At 37.3% G+C, this 14,428-nt stretch overlaps 1 protein-coding gene across 2 annotated transcripts in view; it reads right to left on the reverse strand.

Moving 5' to 3' along the window:
- Positions 1-925: 925 nt before the first annotated feature.
- LOC123698453 (protein groucho-like) overlaps positions 926-14,428 on the reverse strand; it is a 49,839-nt gene continuing 36,336 nt past the window's right edge. For both annotated transcript variants that reach the window (XM_045645081.1, XM_045645080.1), the window contains exons 8-16: positions 8,554-8,655; positions 8,252-8,373; positions 5,848-6,138; positions 4,954-5,200; positions 3,997-4,176; positions 3,215-3,375; positions 2,880-2,962; positions 2,382-2,581; positions 926-1,313 (exon numbers count right to left, since the gene is read on the reverse strand). In XM_045645081.1, the coding sequence (XP_045501037.1) occupies positions 1,206-1,313; positions 2,382-2,581; positions 2,880-2,962; positions 3,215-3,375; positions 3,997-4,176; positions 4,954-5,200; positions 5,848-6,138; positions 8,252-8,373; positions 8,554-8,655 (1,494 nt within the window). In that variant the 3' untranslated portion in view covers positions 926-1,205. The remainder of the gene's footprint in view (positions 1,314-2,381; positions 2,582-2,879; positions 2,963-3,214; positions 3,376-3,996; positions 4,177-4,953; positions 5,201-5,847; positions 6,139-8,251; positions 8,374-8,553; positions 8,656-14,428) is intronic.

Below are 14,428 nucleotides of genomic sequence, written 5' to 3' on the forward strand. Positions count from 1 at the left end.
CAAGATTGGCTGAACGGATTTTATCAACTTGTTTTACATATCAATGATATTTTATGTGAATATCATTTAAATATTATCCTACTTAGGTGCGTTGTTGTGTTATTTAGTTACACTTTAGACTTCGAATTTGATATTGTGTACGCCTAAAATATTCTGGGGATTACCAGGTCCCTGGGTTGAATCATTTCATGAAGGGCAATACAACGCTCATCTCCATCCGATAAAAACAGATTTCTTGATTATTGTGTGTTTGTATAATGTAACTTACCACAATACCCTACTTATTTTTGCATTTCATACAACGGTGTTTTAAACTACTTCCCTGCCTGGGAACTACACAACTAGGTACACATACATTTCCAATCTCTATTTCTCATAATATTATCTCCTCTGTTATCATATTAAATATGACTATTCAAAAGTGCTTTTAGAAAAGTCTAATTGAATAAATAAATGTTTGAGTTTGAGGTTTATTTTACCGAATTATCATGTTGATTGTATAAATTTAAAGATCAATTTACATCGCATTCATGACCCTATGTCCCTAAACTATAAAAGCTGCAGGTCCTTTGGCTTAGCGGAACATAGTATGGTTATTACTGTCAAATCTTGCATTTTGTATAAATAAATTACTTTTTTTAATAATTAATCTCATCAAAAATATATTTAGCGAAACATCATACAAATTCTTCTCCTTGAATGTAATGAAGGGTATAGTGATGCTATATATGTATAATATATGTTATATGTACTTAGATGTCCTATGTACAACTTGTAAAATAACTAAGCTTATGACAGAGATTAAATACTTTTAAACCTTTAAATTCGTACACATCAGATTGAAATAGGATTTACTATATTGCTAGAGTGAGTGTAAAGACGTTTTAAGTGAAATATATCGAGGAAGGAAAAGAAAACAAATAAATAATTTGCGCATATCTTTTTAATACGAGCATTTTACAACAATATTGAAACGAAATCATCATTTTGAGATCTGCTGCCAACATACACTACGGGCGCTCAACAAATAAACATAAACCGCGCACACTAAATCTATATAAACAAGTCGCATAAGTACATACAGGCTCCCAATTATATCTATACACTAAAGCTATATCACCACGTTTCACTCGTCGTTCGCGGAACGTTCACTCACTCACTTGTTGATCTGTTTTGTTCGTTTGTTGTAGTGTCTGTTTGTCACGTTAATAGATCACTTCGTACACTGTGGCTTTCTTGTCGCCAGAGCCCGTCACTATGTATTTGTCGTCCGATGAGATGTCACAACTTAGCACCGATGATGATTCCTTTGACTGTAACAAAATAAAATAGGTTACAAATGACTGCAAAACTAAATATTACTCAGTTAATAGCAAATTCCATAAAGAGTTTCGCATTCAAAAGTTTACAATTCTTATTTAATTGTTAACATGTAATTGCTATAAATTTTCTAAAGAAAAAAGTAGAATAGGTTAATGTACCTACTCATTGTTGTAATAATAAGTAATATATCTAATAAAATAATGTTTCTGTAGAATACAGTTAATCAAATAGTACTATAATGGCATTTAAATATAATATTATGTGCTTGTTAGATATCGATAATTAATAATTAATTAAAGTTCAGTAACCGCATACATTTGACCTTATTTGTATAATTAAAATATATCAGGCGATCAACGTTTTTATTATTGTTTCGTAAATAAAACATCTGTGACCTTGTAACTTTGTTTTTAATTGTAATAGAATGGAACTTTCTGTTACATAAATGTGTTTATGTAGATAATGTTTTCTAAAATATTTTTATGTGATATAAGTCAAGAATATACCTAATCTCAACTTAATTAATTTCCTTTTACCTTTTTGAATAATTAAAAAGTGCGTAATTCAAAGCTAAACTTTTTATACTATGCGTGCTTATTGATAACCTATGAGTCTGTGACCTATTGTTGTATTAAATGGTTTGAAAACAGCAATTTGGGTACCCTATACAAACACACTAAAACATTCGTTCAATCATTCATTCACTCCCATGCAAATGGAGCAACTTATCGGATATGACCACGTAGAGAACCTCCACAATATTTTCTCCACATCCATATCCATACTAATATTATAAATGCGAAAGTAACTCTGTCTGTCTGTCTGTTACTCAATCACGCCTTAACTACTGAACCAATTTGCATGAAATTTGGTATAGAGATATTTTGATACCCGAGAAAGGACATAGGCTACTTTTTACTCCGGGAAATAGGATAGATTTTATCCCGGAAATCCCACGGGAACGGAAACTTTACGGGTTTTTCTTTGACTGCGCGGGCGATGCTGCGGGTGGAAAGCTAGTAGTCCATATACACACAAATCATTCATTCACTCATTACCTGGAATATGCTAGCGCCGTAGGGCGTGCGCCACGCGTTGAGCAGGTTGTCCTTGCCGGTGGACACGAACCACTTGCCGCACGACGCGAACCGCAGCGACAGCACGCACGACTCGTGCAAGTGGAGCTGGTACTTGTCCGGTTTCACTGCGTGGAGCACTTCCACGTTGCTGTTCTCCATGCCCACGGCTAGCCATTCGCCTGTGGAAGGAATTATTGTTTGAGATTAGGAAGAGATTTTTGAGATTGTAGACTATATTTGTAGTTACTGTACTGACTATGTTTCTACTATGTTCTATAGTGCTGTTTAATTTATATAGTTCACTTCATTCTAATGTAAAGAAGATACTTGTGGTAAATCAAATCAATTTTGTTTTTTGTTGCACTTAGTATCTATACTAATTAACGTTTAAAAACACATAATATATAAAAAAATTCTAGATAAAATTGTTACACCGAAGTTTTTTTTAGTAAAAAGTAGGAAAATCTTAAAACTCACCAGTTGGACAATATCCTAATGAGAAGATTTGTGAACTAAAGTCGTGTTGTTGTAATTGCCTGCCTTCTCTTAGATCCCACGACCTGTAAGTATCACAGAATTATTTATAGTTTACATTAAAATTAAAACAATGTGCATTGTTAAAAAATATGAAAATAATCTTACATTTTGTGGAATTACTACCATTATAGGTTATTATATAAATCTAATGAATTAGCATAAAATACAGCATGTAAGCGATTTTGATCTTATATGGCACTGTGGTGCACGGCTTACAAAACGATTCAAAGCGCTTTTAAAAGAAGACCAGTCAAAAAATATATGATTATACATACCTAACAGTATTATCAAGTCCTCCCGTCCACAGCTTAGTACCATCAGCTGATATGTCGATACACGAAGCGCCATCTGTATGGCCTTGGAATTGTCGCACCAGGGTTTGATTGTGGAGGTCCCATACTGCGATGTTGCCGTCTGAACAACAGCTGAAGCAGACCTGGAAAAAATTGTTATAGGTTAGAGAAGAGTTGGTCAAAATGGTATTTGTCATTTTGATTTTAATATACGTTTGTTAGAAGAACGCTGTACTCTTTCGTGGCATTGGGGATTATAGGTCAATAGCTGTTTTGTCAGCTGTGTTGTATAATGTACCTACACGTATGTGTTCATTTTAACTTGTTTAATTAATTAAACTCAATAACAGTTGTACTGGTTGTTGCAATCTTCAATAAATTTTCAATGAAATTCATGGGGCGATTAATTCACAATGGTGCAATAAACAAAAATTATTTTTAAGCTATTGCATAGCTTCTATCGCGGGCCTTGAGCGCGGGGACCGAATCGAGAAATTCCGTAACGAAAAAACCTCGCGCTCTTTACCGCGGGATTCCCCGAGTGCCACATGTCGTTTTTATTATCTGATAAACCATGTGCGTGCGAAATCTAGTCGTACTTAGAACAAAATGAGCGTTTTCATTGAAGTACAGATACAGAGTGGTGGTTCCTTCAAACGTACAGTACGAACGCTTCTACGACGTTAAATATTATAATGTATTCTTTGAGACTTATTTTAGAACTAAGTTTTATATATGAAAGGTAAATGTGTACTATGACTTACTTTAGAATCAGGACTGATAGCCAGCGCATAACAAGCCGGCGCGGAAGACGTGAGTTCCGCTTTGATCCTCGGCGTGGGTGAGGCGAGGTCCCATATCGACAGGTTGGAGGCTTCGCCCCCCACTATGAGTGTACGCCCGTCCGGTAGTAGCTTCACTGATCTGATGTAGTTATCCCTTTGCTGAAAAGATGGAGAAATATATGATTACTGTGTCTTGGTAAGTGTTGAATTTTGTGAAAAATAAATAGAAGGTTTAACCCATTGAGCCAAGTGGCACGATCGGTCCACGACACAATAGATTTTCTATTGTGTCTGTGATTCCGGGGCCTGAGTTATTAAGTTTGGTTGATCGATTAAAATATATTTGATATGAAATTGCATTACTTAAATACTTATCAGTTTTTGTTATAAAATAGTTACAAAGTTGTATCATAAAAACTTAGGTATATTTTAATGTGACTTGTAAGATTTCTTAGACATTCTTGAATGTCTCAACATTTAAGAATGTGCATGAACATCATTAATTGAAGTGGTTTATAATAATAATTAATGTGTGCGTCTCGTCACTTAATTGACCATACAGTAATTGAACTAAGTATAAAAGCAACAGAATCACTAAGAAAATTTTGTCATAAATTAATAATTTGATTTTAATTCATATTTTTATTGAAATGATAGAATAATAAGGAAACATATATGTATTAAGTACCATGCTAATCATTAAAACCTCTTTTAACCCATCGAGCCCCAAGCGGCCCGATCGGTCCCAGACATAATAGATTTTCTATTGTGTCTGTGGTTCCGGGGCCTGATAGTTATTAAAAATCACAATTAACACTACAAAATATAATTCTATCTTACGTTTGAAACGTAAATACACGTAATCACTTTTACGTTTCAATATCACAGACTATCGCTAACCCTACACGGTGGAACTGGCGACAGTTACCCACTCACCAAGCAATCCAGCTGGCTGACGGGCGCCTTGCTGGGCTGGCTGATGTCCCACACCTTGACGCAGCCCTTGCCGCCCGTGTACACGTACTTGGTGGGCGAGCTCACGGTCACCGCGCAGACCACCTCCCCGTGCGCCAGCGCCGACACCTGGCGCGCGTGCCGCGGGATGCCCGGGCCCATCAGCGCGTCCGGCGGGAACGGGACGGGCTGCATCTGACCTTCCGCGGACACGTGGAACGAGTACGCGCTGTAATAGAGACAAAATATTGTTTTTTTTTTATGGTGATTCTCAATGTTAACCAGAAGGGTTACTTACATTTTAACGCGGACACGTGGGTGAACTGAAGGTTCACCCTGGTAGCGACATGCGCAAGGGCGTCCCCCCGCCACAGGGATCTCGAACCTCGGCTTGGGCTGTCGCTTGAATGGAGGAGGCCGGAAGGGCCCTAGTCGAACGGGGGACAAAATGTTGTAGATAGATACAATTTAGACAAATATTGTTATTGTTTTCAAAACTATAACACGTACACGTATGTACGTGAAATGAAGTTTCTTTATACAATTTATAATATATGGCGTGATCTTTTTGTAGTGCATAAAACATTGAGCTTAATGAATTTATTAAGCACTGAAGTCAGATGTGATAAACTATTATAACCAATCGTATGCAAATAGACTCAAAATATACGTAGGATACTTAGAAGTTGCATAAAGAACAATGACCATCTTCAGAGTATAATAATATAACTTGAGTTAAGTACATAATAAATATATGTATTATATTTATAAATGAAATGAAATATGTATACTGTAGGTAATGCCTATTAGTTTTTTTCCTCATTGAAATATCTTTTAAATTGTTTAAAATGGATAGACAAATAAGAGAATACTCACGGTTTACCGCCCGGGATAGGCGCTAGCGCGGCTGGACCAATGGGCGGACGCAGCGGCTCGTACGCTAACGCCGCGCGCGCTGAATATCCCGCAAGACCATACGCATCATGTGCACCATTCCCCAAGTACGGGTATTGTAACGCTGGGGGCTTCACTGCTGCTTTTAGTGGGGCTCCTGCAGCAACACCGCTAGCTCCTGATGTAGGTGTCACGGGCTTAGATATCGGCGTGCTAGGTTTCTCGTCTAACTTTTTTGCGGATGGCGTTGAGGCGTTACTTGATGTTCCCGATCTGGAATTTAAAATAACTTATGACACTTTCGTTAAGGATATAAGGCATGTAACATATTTATTTACCTCTTTGGTCATTAGTAAATAATAAATTGAAAATTTCAATTTGTAAGATAGAATTATTTTAATGAAGGAGACTAACTTGTACATTGCATGTAAATAAAAAAATCAAATAAAAACTATTGAACGATAACTTCCAAATCCTTTTGCAACATATCGTGACTATTGGCTATTACATTAGGATGCTACAAATTAGATATAACTAGAATAAAGTTATGGCCCGATAACATTCGCAATTATAATTGTATTCTAATTTGAATTACATCGCATTACAATCGATCACATTAGCATACCATATAGGTATTAAAATGTATTGAGGTTGTGAATACATAGTAAGGTTAAAGGGATCATGCGTTATGTCATATAATGTTAATGATATGAAGAATGTATTCAGGTCAGCCGCGCGTTAATTGTTCGCCTTCACTTCTGAAGAATTGTTACATGATAGACGGATCATTTGAAATGGGGCTTTGTTATTTTTTAATGTATGAATAGGCATTGTTGTATTTATGCTAGTTTGATTGTGTATTATTTCTATTATAGTAAGTATTTCATTCTAGATTTTTATTCATGAGGGCTCAATAGAACCATTTCAAAAAATAAATGTTGTTTTTTCTTTAATGTTTATCGCTGCCATCGCTATTATGATATCAACAAATAATATTTATTTAAACATAATATTCAATACGACTCGGCAATTCATATTTGAATGAAATAATCTCAAAAGAATATTTTAAGGGCCGATTTTTCAATGCTTGGATAAAACTTATCGGTCCAATAAAGTATTACACAATAATATTAAAATGTCACGAAAACTGTCAAATACGGGCAATTAGAATACGTTTTTAAAATGGTAGTTTTATACATTATTCGATGAATAAGTTTTATCCAAGCATTGAAAAATCAGCCCTTATAAGTCACAAAATTCTATCTGTATAAAACATCGATATAACACGCTATCTACATTATATATTGGAATAAAGATTAGACGGTCACTAATCAGATTAAACAAGGTTTAATTGGGGTAAGCCTAAACAAATCTCAAGTTCGTGGGCACAGTCATAAGTCCGAATAAAGATTATCATCGGATATCCAGCAAGGCGTTTCTAATCCCTTTGTCCTAACAGACAAGCGGCAATTCGTAATTGATTTCGAGTAGAGACGGATTAACTTTTGACCGTTGAGATACGAACTTGGGGTAAGACCCTAGTATACTATTAGGTACTATTTTCTTGTGAGTTAAGGTAAACGATGACAAACACAATTTTGTTCATAAGAACGCATAAATATCTAACCATTAACATATTAAAGTACGCATATCAATGAAATAAACTTACCTACATATACCTATCTACGTTTAAATCGAATCTTTGTTTTAAAAGCATAGGTACAATGTTTTTTCCTGAAAATAACCTTGCACTTTCCAACATGTAATCGAACAAATATAATACTCCATATGAGTTGAACCGATACGCATAATCTGTCGCTATGGTTTCGCGTTAAATCGCCTTAACCGTGCGAAAGCTTGCCAATTAGTGTCCATATAATACACATGGAATCATTTACCCTATACGGCTTCGCTTAAACGGATAAAGTCATTATTAGGAATTTATCGTGCTAGGCAGAAGTTGAGCGAATGGCCTCAATCCGGGGTTATTAGGGACCCGCTGTTGAATGTAAAATAACGATAAACTTGCCGTAGATAGTATGAAAGGGCGATCTCAGTAACGTTTATTAAATTTGGGCCCGAAAATTCACCCTTCAACACCGCGCTCGGATTTAACTTTAAATGGAATGTATTTTATTTGAACGGTTACGCCAGTTTATAGTTTTAGGCCGAGATTAATTTTATGTAAGAGTTCTTTTATGATGTGGCAACTTTCAATTACAATATATTTTGTAGAAAGGTTTAATTTTTAAGATGTAATGAAGACTAATTTAAAAAGGGATTGTTTTGATATTATGATGTGATTCTTTGCGCCGTACGGTAATGAAATATGGATGTATAATGTTGTTATTTTTGTTGCACAATTCATGCTTCTTTAAATAATTACCTAGGGCTGTGAGGGGGGTGTTCCTTTTTTGGTTGCAGCTTGTCCAAGCCGTTTTCTCTGGGTGAAGGTGCTCCGTTGTGTGGTGACGTGGGCTCTTCACTCGCATCATCTACTACTAATTCCTGAAAACATTAAAAAAACTTTTACGTATACAAAAAATACTTAAATAGGTAGGAATTTGTGGCCGCTTAAACGCTATCAGAAGTAAAAGTTGATATCAATTAATTTAATAACACCTTTCTCTTAGTGGTTCTCGAAGTATTAATTACAGGCTATTACGAATAATAAAACTCTCAACTTACATGGCCCATATCTTTTTCTTCTTTCTTTAGCTTTTTGTGGTCGGGCTCCGCTGGACTTCTCGTTCTATATTTTTCCCTCTCACCGGGTGATATTGAATTTCTCTGCAACAAAGTATTATTCCATAAATAAATTTTCGATTTCATTCAAAATATGTATACGATATGGATACGTGTCGGCTGAACCGTAGTATATTATTATTAGTCTGTGGCTGAACAAATAAGCGTAGATACGTAAACATAATCAAAACGTTTACGGGGCCGCTTACGTACGTATAGCAATCAATCGATCATTGTTCGCAAATAAATCGGCGTGCAGCGAGGCGGACGCTACAGTCAATATCAATATCAAAACACGCTGAGGCAGAACAAACTGACCGCATGATTAGCTTCGAGAGTGGTCATCGCCCCCTGCGTGGGAAGGGAAATAGGGGAGTAACATTTGGACGCGCAAATACGGCCTAATGAAATAATCATATACGTACCGAACGACCACGCGCTCTCCTAACGTGTTGACACTGTACCGAATGTATTGCTAGAAGCACTCCGCCAGTAAAATAGCGAACACTGAGTACCGCAGTTGGACGTCGTAAATATGAATACAAGATGAATACCCTCACGTGGATTTATCAATATTCAGTTGAGTGCTCTCTCTGTGATTTGTGTATGCAGATGTTATTTGAACAGCTAGTGAAACCGTGTACTATAAATGTCTATTCGGCGAACGGGCTATTTTGTTTTACATTTTAAATGGGTGCTATCGGTTTAAATTAAACTCATGGAACAGCTGCTCTTTAGAAATGAAATAACAAAACTTATAGCCAATTTCCCTGCAATTGAGTCAATTCTCCTTCGAGCTGTCCTAACCAAATTGCTTATGTCGTAACTGATCTTGAATGAGAAATGGCTCGGGTTTAATCCGACATCCTCAGGGGTGTGCGGCAGGCACGGTCGGCTTGCGCCTGGAGGGATCTAACGGGGCCTAATTTTACGAGGCACTAAGTTAGAGGCTAGTGGCAAGCGGCTGTTAATTTGCTCGCCACGCCGCCGACCTGTCGCCGCCCGCTGTGACTTACTGCTCTGCCCGCCTCTCGCAGACAATAACACTTTATGTCCAGATTCACATCTATTTATCGCCTCCACGACTCCGACCGTGCCTTATGACACAATATACTTTCATTTGAATATCCTACATCATCATTATTGTTGTCCAGATTACTCGATTATATTTACCTACATACAAAAGATTTTACGACGGACAGATTAGACGATCAGATAATTAATATTGGTCGATAAATTGTTATGTTTTACAATAAATCGGATGAGGGTGCTTATTGTGGTCGGTGATATTTGATATTTTAATGGTGAAGATGTGTCCATAAAGATTTGTATTGACATAAAAGACGTTGGGTTGAGATAAGAGCTGTCTACACTATGGATTGGCATTTATTGCGCAGAGCGCGTGTGCTCTGGGTCTAATTTAACGGCCACCCAATGTACAGCACTCGATATCGAATTTCAAGTACTTACAGCTATTTCGAGAGACCTACGGAACGAGCTATAACGTGACGTGTCGAATTCGATTGGTTGGATTTTATGTTGCTCGTTCGAGCCGCTCGCGTGAGAGTAGGCCATTTGTGATTTGAGGTTAGTCATTAATAAATTGAATTTGCGGTCTACAGCTCGAATTAGTCTGGTATAATAGTATCCATTACGTGCGTATAATTCTTTATTATCGCCAACAATGTTGCTGTATAAAATAAATGTACATTTATATTGAACTAACACATGAATCACATGATGTGATAGAATAATGATTAGTGTTGTTCACAAATCACAAGTAACAAAATAAGGAGATTACGGCTAATACGGGGCAAGCACTCGAAAGCCTCCTATCAATACAGTAGGTATTGTAATATGTGGAAACCTTTTTCATTTTCGAGGAGAAAAGCGAACAGAGCTAATCTGTACTTTATCCCATTACGTGGGTCGACCTCAAGAAAAAGGCAATTGAGTCGGGTACGAGGGTGCGAGGGTCGGGAGAGGGGGCGGGCGCTAAACAAGTACGAGACTACAAGATCCGACAACAGGACTTATCGGCTACCGTTTGCCTCGCAGAGGTCGCGCACATGTCGAAGCGCGCCGCGTAGGGTTGCCCACCCCAACGTATTGTTAACATGATAAAAACGGTGCACGTGTACGCACGGTAATATCTTATAAGTACTTACTTAATTGCACAATTTAATACAATGAGGTACACACTTAAACATTGGGAAAAAAAAACAAAGCAAATAGGATTATGTTATATCTAGATTATTACACATGTAAGTACCTATGCTGTTTTAATAATATGATACAAATAATTAATTAAAATTTAATTTAAAATTTAAGCTGTATTATGTTTTTATAAAGTTCATTCAAAAATTTATATTTTATCATTTTATGTACGTACATTTGTAGGAATAAAGTTTACATTTATGTGTAGAAAGGATTAAATTTGTTGGAATTTAATTTAATTAATTTAAATTTATTTATACAAAATAAATTAAATTTTGAACTACTAAGGATTAAAAACAAAATATAAATTTATAATAAAACTGAAATTATAGTGTTTTCGATAGCCCTAGAGGAGGTGGGTCTGTGACGTAACATATAAAGTGGCAACACACAGGCGCGCTGTTAACGCCGGCCGGGCCGGGCTTATTGTCTGCGGTCACGCGACGAGCCGTTTAGCCGCGCGCGCTGGAGCCGCCGCCCGGTTAACCGGAAGGGGGGCGGTTAACCGGACGCCCGGGGGCGGAAACGGGGGATATAGATAAATACACCGCCCGCTCGGAAATGTACGGATTGAGTTCTGACTATATTTCACCCATAATAGTTTTGAAAAGTTGGACGATTTACACGCGACATTCCCAACTTTTATCGCGAGTACCGGTTATCAAACACGACTCCTTTTATGACACCTTGTCATCGAACTTTCTCCGTTTAACTTTTCCATTTCCTATTAAGCTGTAATCCATTGTATGCTGAATTATGATACACTGGGTGTAGCCGTACGTTTTATGAGAATCCATTCATGCGTACGAACGTTAAGCGTTATTAAACCGGTTGCTACCTGAACGTTTGTAAAAATAATAAAACGGCGGGTAATCACTCGGAAACGAGCACCCGCGTTAATCACAAACATGGCCCAGAAAACTTTACAAAAAATTAATCGGCAGCGAACGTAAGCCACGGGGCGCATCGCGACTTTAAAATTAACTTCGCCGGTTCATTCGAATACATAAATAATGGAGGAATTTCTGAATACGCATTAAACTCCTATAAAGAATACATTAGCATAAATTTATGGTAGCGAGTCGACGTATCGAGCGCGTTTTTACGTGACTCGTAAAGTTTATAGTCGCGAGTGGTGGATTGCGTTTACTGCTATTGGTTTATAGCCGACCCCAAATAACCAAATTGTCTGCTTTGATGCTGTTTCTACAACTGACGTGTAACTATTAACTATGTTATTCTTGTAAAAAGATATACGCTTCGACCATTGCATTAAATTTTTTACGTTTATAAAACTTCTAAATATAATCACTCACGATGAGAAAAAAATAATAATAATTAATAATGATAATCTAATGTGAAATTAAAAGCATTGAACTCAATAATTAACCATAGGAATGCCAAAAAATTATGACTTAAAAAAATAGTACGCAACAGTCGATAAGCAATCTCGCTCACCCTTTGCTCAATTACAGGAGTAATTAGCACAATTAACAGGAGCGGACGGCAGGGCGGGGCGGGCGGCGAGGTGAGGGGAGGGGAGCGGGGGCTACGATCGCTTTCACGCACGCAAACAAATGTCACGTGGCACTGCGCCTTAATTAAAACGATAATTGAGTTGACTTGCGAAACTCATCCGCCATTTCGGAATTCCAAGAGAAATTTCATGGAACTCCCCTTGAAACTACGAAGCCCTTGAGTGTCGACGACTTTAATTTTGTGTTAGCGTCTACTTTGCGGTCGCAGGGCAAATTTTAATACGGTGTGCGCGGGCTCGCTTTGTGGAATTACTTAAATAAATTAGCTCGAATCGAGTTACGTTGCCGTGTTGTCTGACAACTCGTTCGGAAAATTGTCGACGACCGAATAAATCATCTAAATCTGCGGGAACAACAGCTGGCTTTCGCTTGTTTAGGGCCTTTCATGTTACGCCTTAGATTTAATTAAGTTTTTGACTTAAATAAAACAGGGTCAACTGACCAAGGAAAAACTATTTTGTAACAGACAGTATACAGAGCAAAATATATAATACGCAAATGAAAAACTTACATTGTGAATTCAAGAGCAATTTGTAAAAATTACAACTTAAAGTTTTTATATATAAAAATAAAACTTCGAAATATAAAAGCATTTTCGCTCGAAAATCACTTCACATAGTAAAGTACCTACCTACGTATAAAACGTGAAGTGTTGACAAATTGAAACGCCTTAAATAGTGCTCTCAGACACGAGGGGAGGATCAATCCCTCCGAGAGTGCAATATGTGCCTCACTCCGACTTAATACCAGGGATAAACAATTCGTTACACCTCCGCAAGTGATTCAACGGAACTTTATCTACCACGAAGAATTCATTTGACGTGGTAAAATATCGATATAAAATTAATTAACATCTAACAGAAGCGAATGGCTATTTTATGATTGGAATCTTTAAGAATTATAATATTACCTACCTATCTTCATACTTACAAATTTTTATTTTCTGCATTTCAAACTGGTTATTCTTTGATTATATTTATAACAGTTGGATATTAATATTGAAACGAGTTTTTAGAAGATGTCTGTTGAGGTATTTTTTTCACTTGGAAAGTTTTTTTTTTTTTTTCAATTCAGATGTCGATAAAATTATAACAAGTCCCATAAAAAGTGTACTACTTTAAGAGAATCTAGACTATTGTTGAAAGCTATAAATTAATATGCAAAACCTATGTTCTAAATAGGTGGATTAGGATAACGAAAGGTCAGATCATCATCAGCGCCACGAGGCGCGCGATTATTTCGAATGAGCTCCCTACCGGCGATAAAACATTAAACACGTAACAAGTTTATGCGCAACGACAACCCTAGCGAGTTCCACCACTTCGTTAATCCGGGCCGAGGGCAGCCCTAAATTAGGGTCGAGACAAGCCTTAATCCCCCGCTCGGCGCGACGGGGGATTTATATTGTTATTGCTCCGCGTCCGGAATTATACGAGGGTTGAGGGACTAATGAAAGGGGAAATTTAATTCCTAATGATTCTCGTCTTAGCCCGTAACGAGGAAACTCGAAAAAGGGCTGCGGCCCGCACTCTTTTTATGATGAATCACTTTATGGGAACCGGAGATTGTTTCGATCTCCGACCCCGACGAGTATTTAGTCTGTTTTCATTAGCGACGTTAGAAAGTGAAGAATTGGATTACAAATTTATTCATGAAACATGTTCAATGCTCGAACACGGCATCGTGGAGCGGCGAAGCATATGTAAATGTGCGATAAGCACGAAGGGCGCAAGGCGAGTGTGTTCGTGGTAGAGGCGAATCGTGTCGACTAGCAGGATGGGAACAGGCCGCATCGACCGCATTGTTAAACATGCCACCGAGAGCAGCCTACACATAATATAATGCGGCACAACCTGCCTACCTTCTAACACCTCACGACTTCGATTGTTTACTTCTTGTCGTTTGCATTCAACTCAAACGAGCCGCCGGATAAAATAGGAGAATATATTTACTTTATGCGTTCGTATATTCATAAATTCCACACTTAATGGAACGGTATATTGAATACCAATTTGTTTTTATACATCAATGACATCATACTCATCTAGCAAAATGTACGTATC

The sequence above is a fragment of the Colias croceus genome, chromosome 16 (genome assembly GCF_905220415.1).
Source record: "Colias croceus chromosome 16, ilColCroc2.1".
Classification (NCBI taxonomy): Eukaryota; Metazoa; Arthropoda; class Insecta; order Lepidoptera; family Pieridae; genus Colias; species Colias croceus.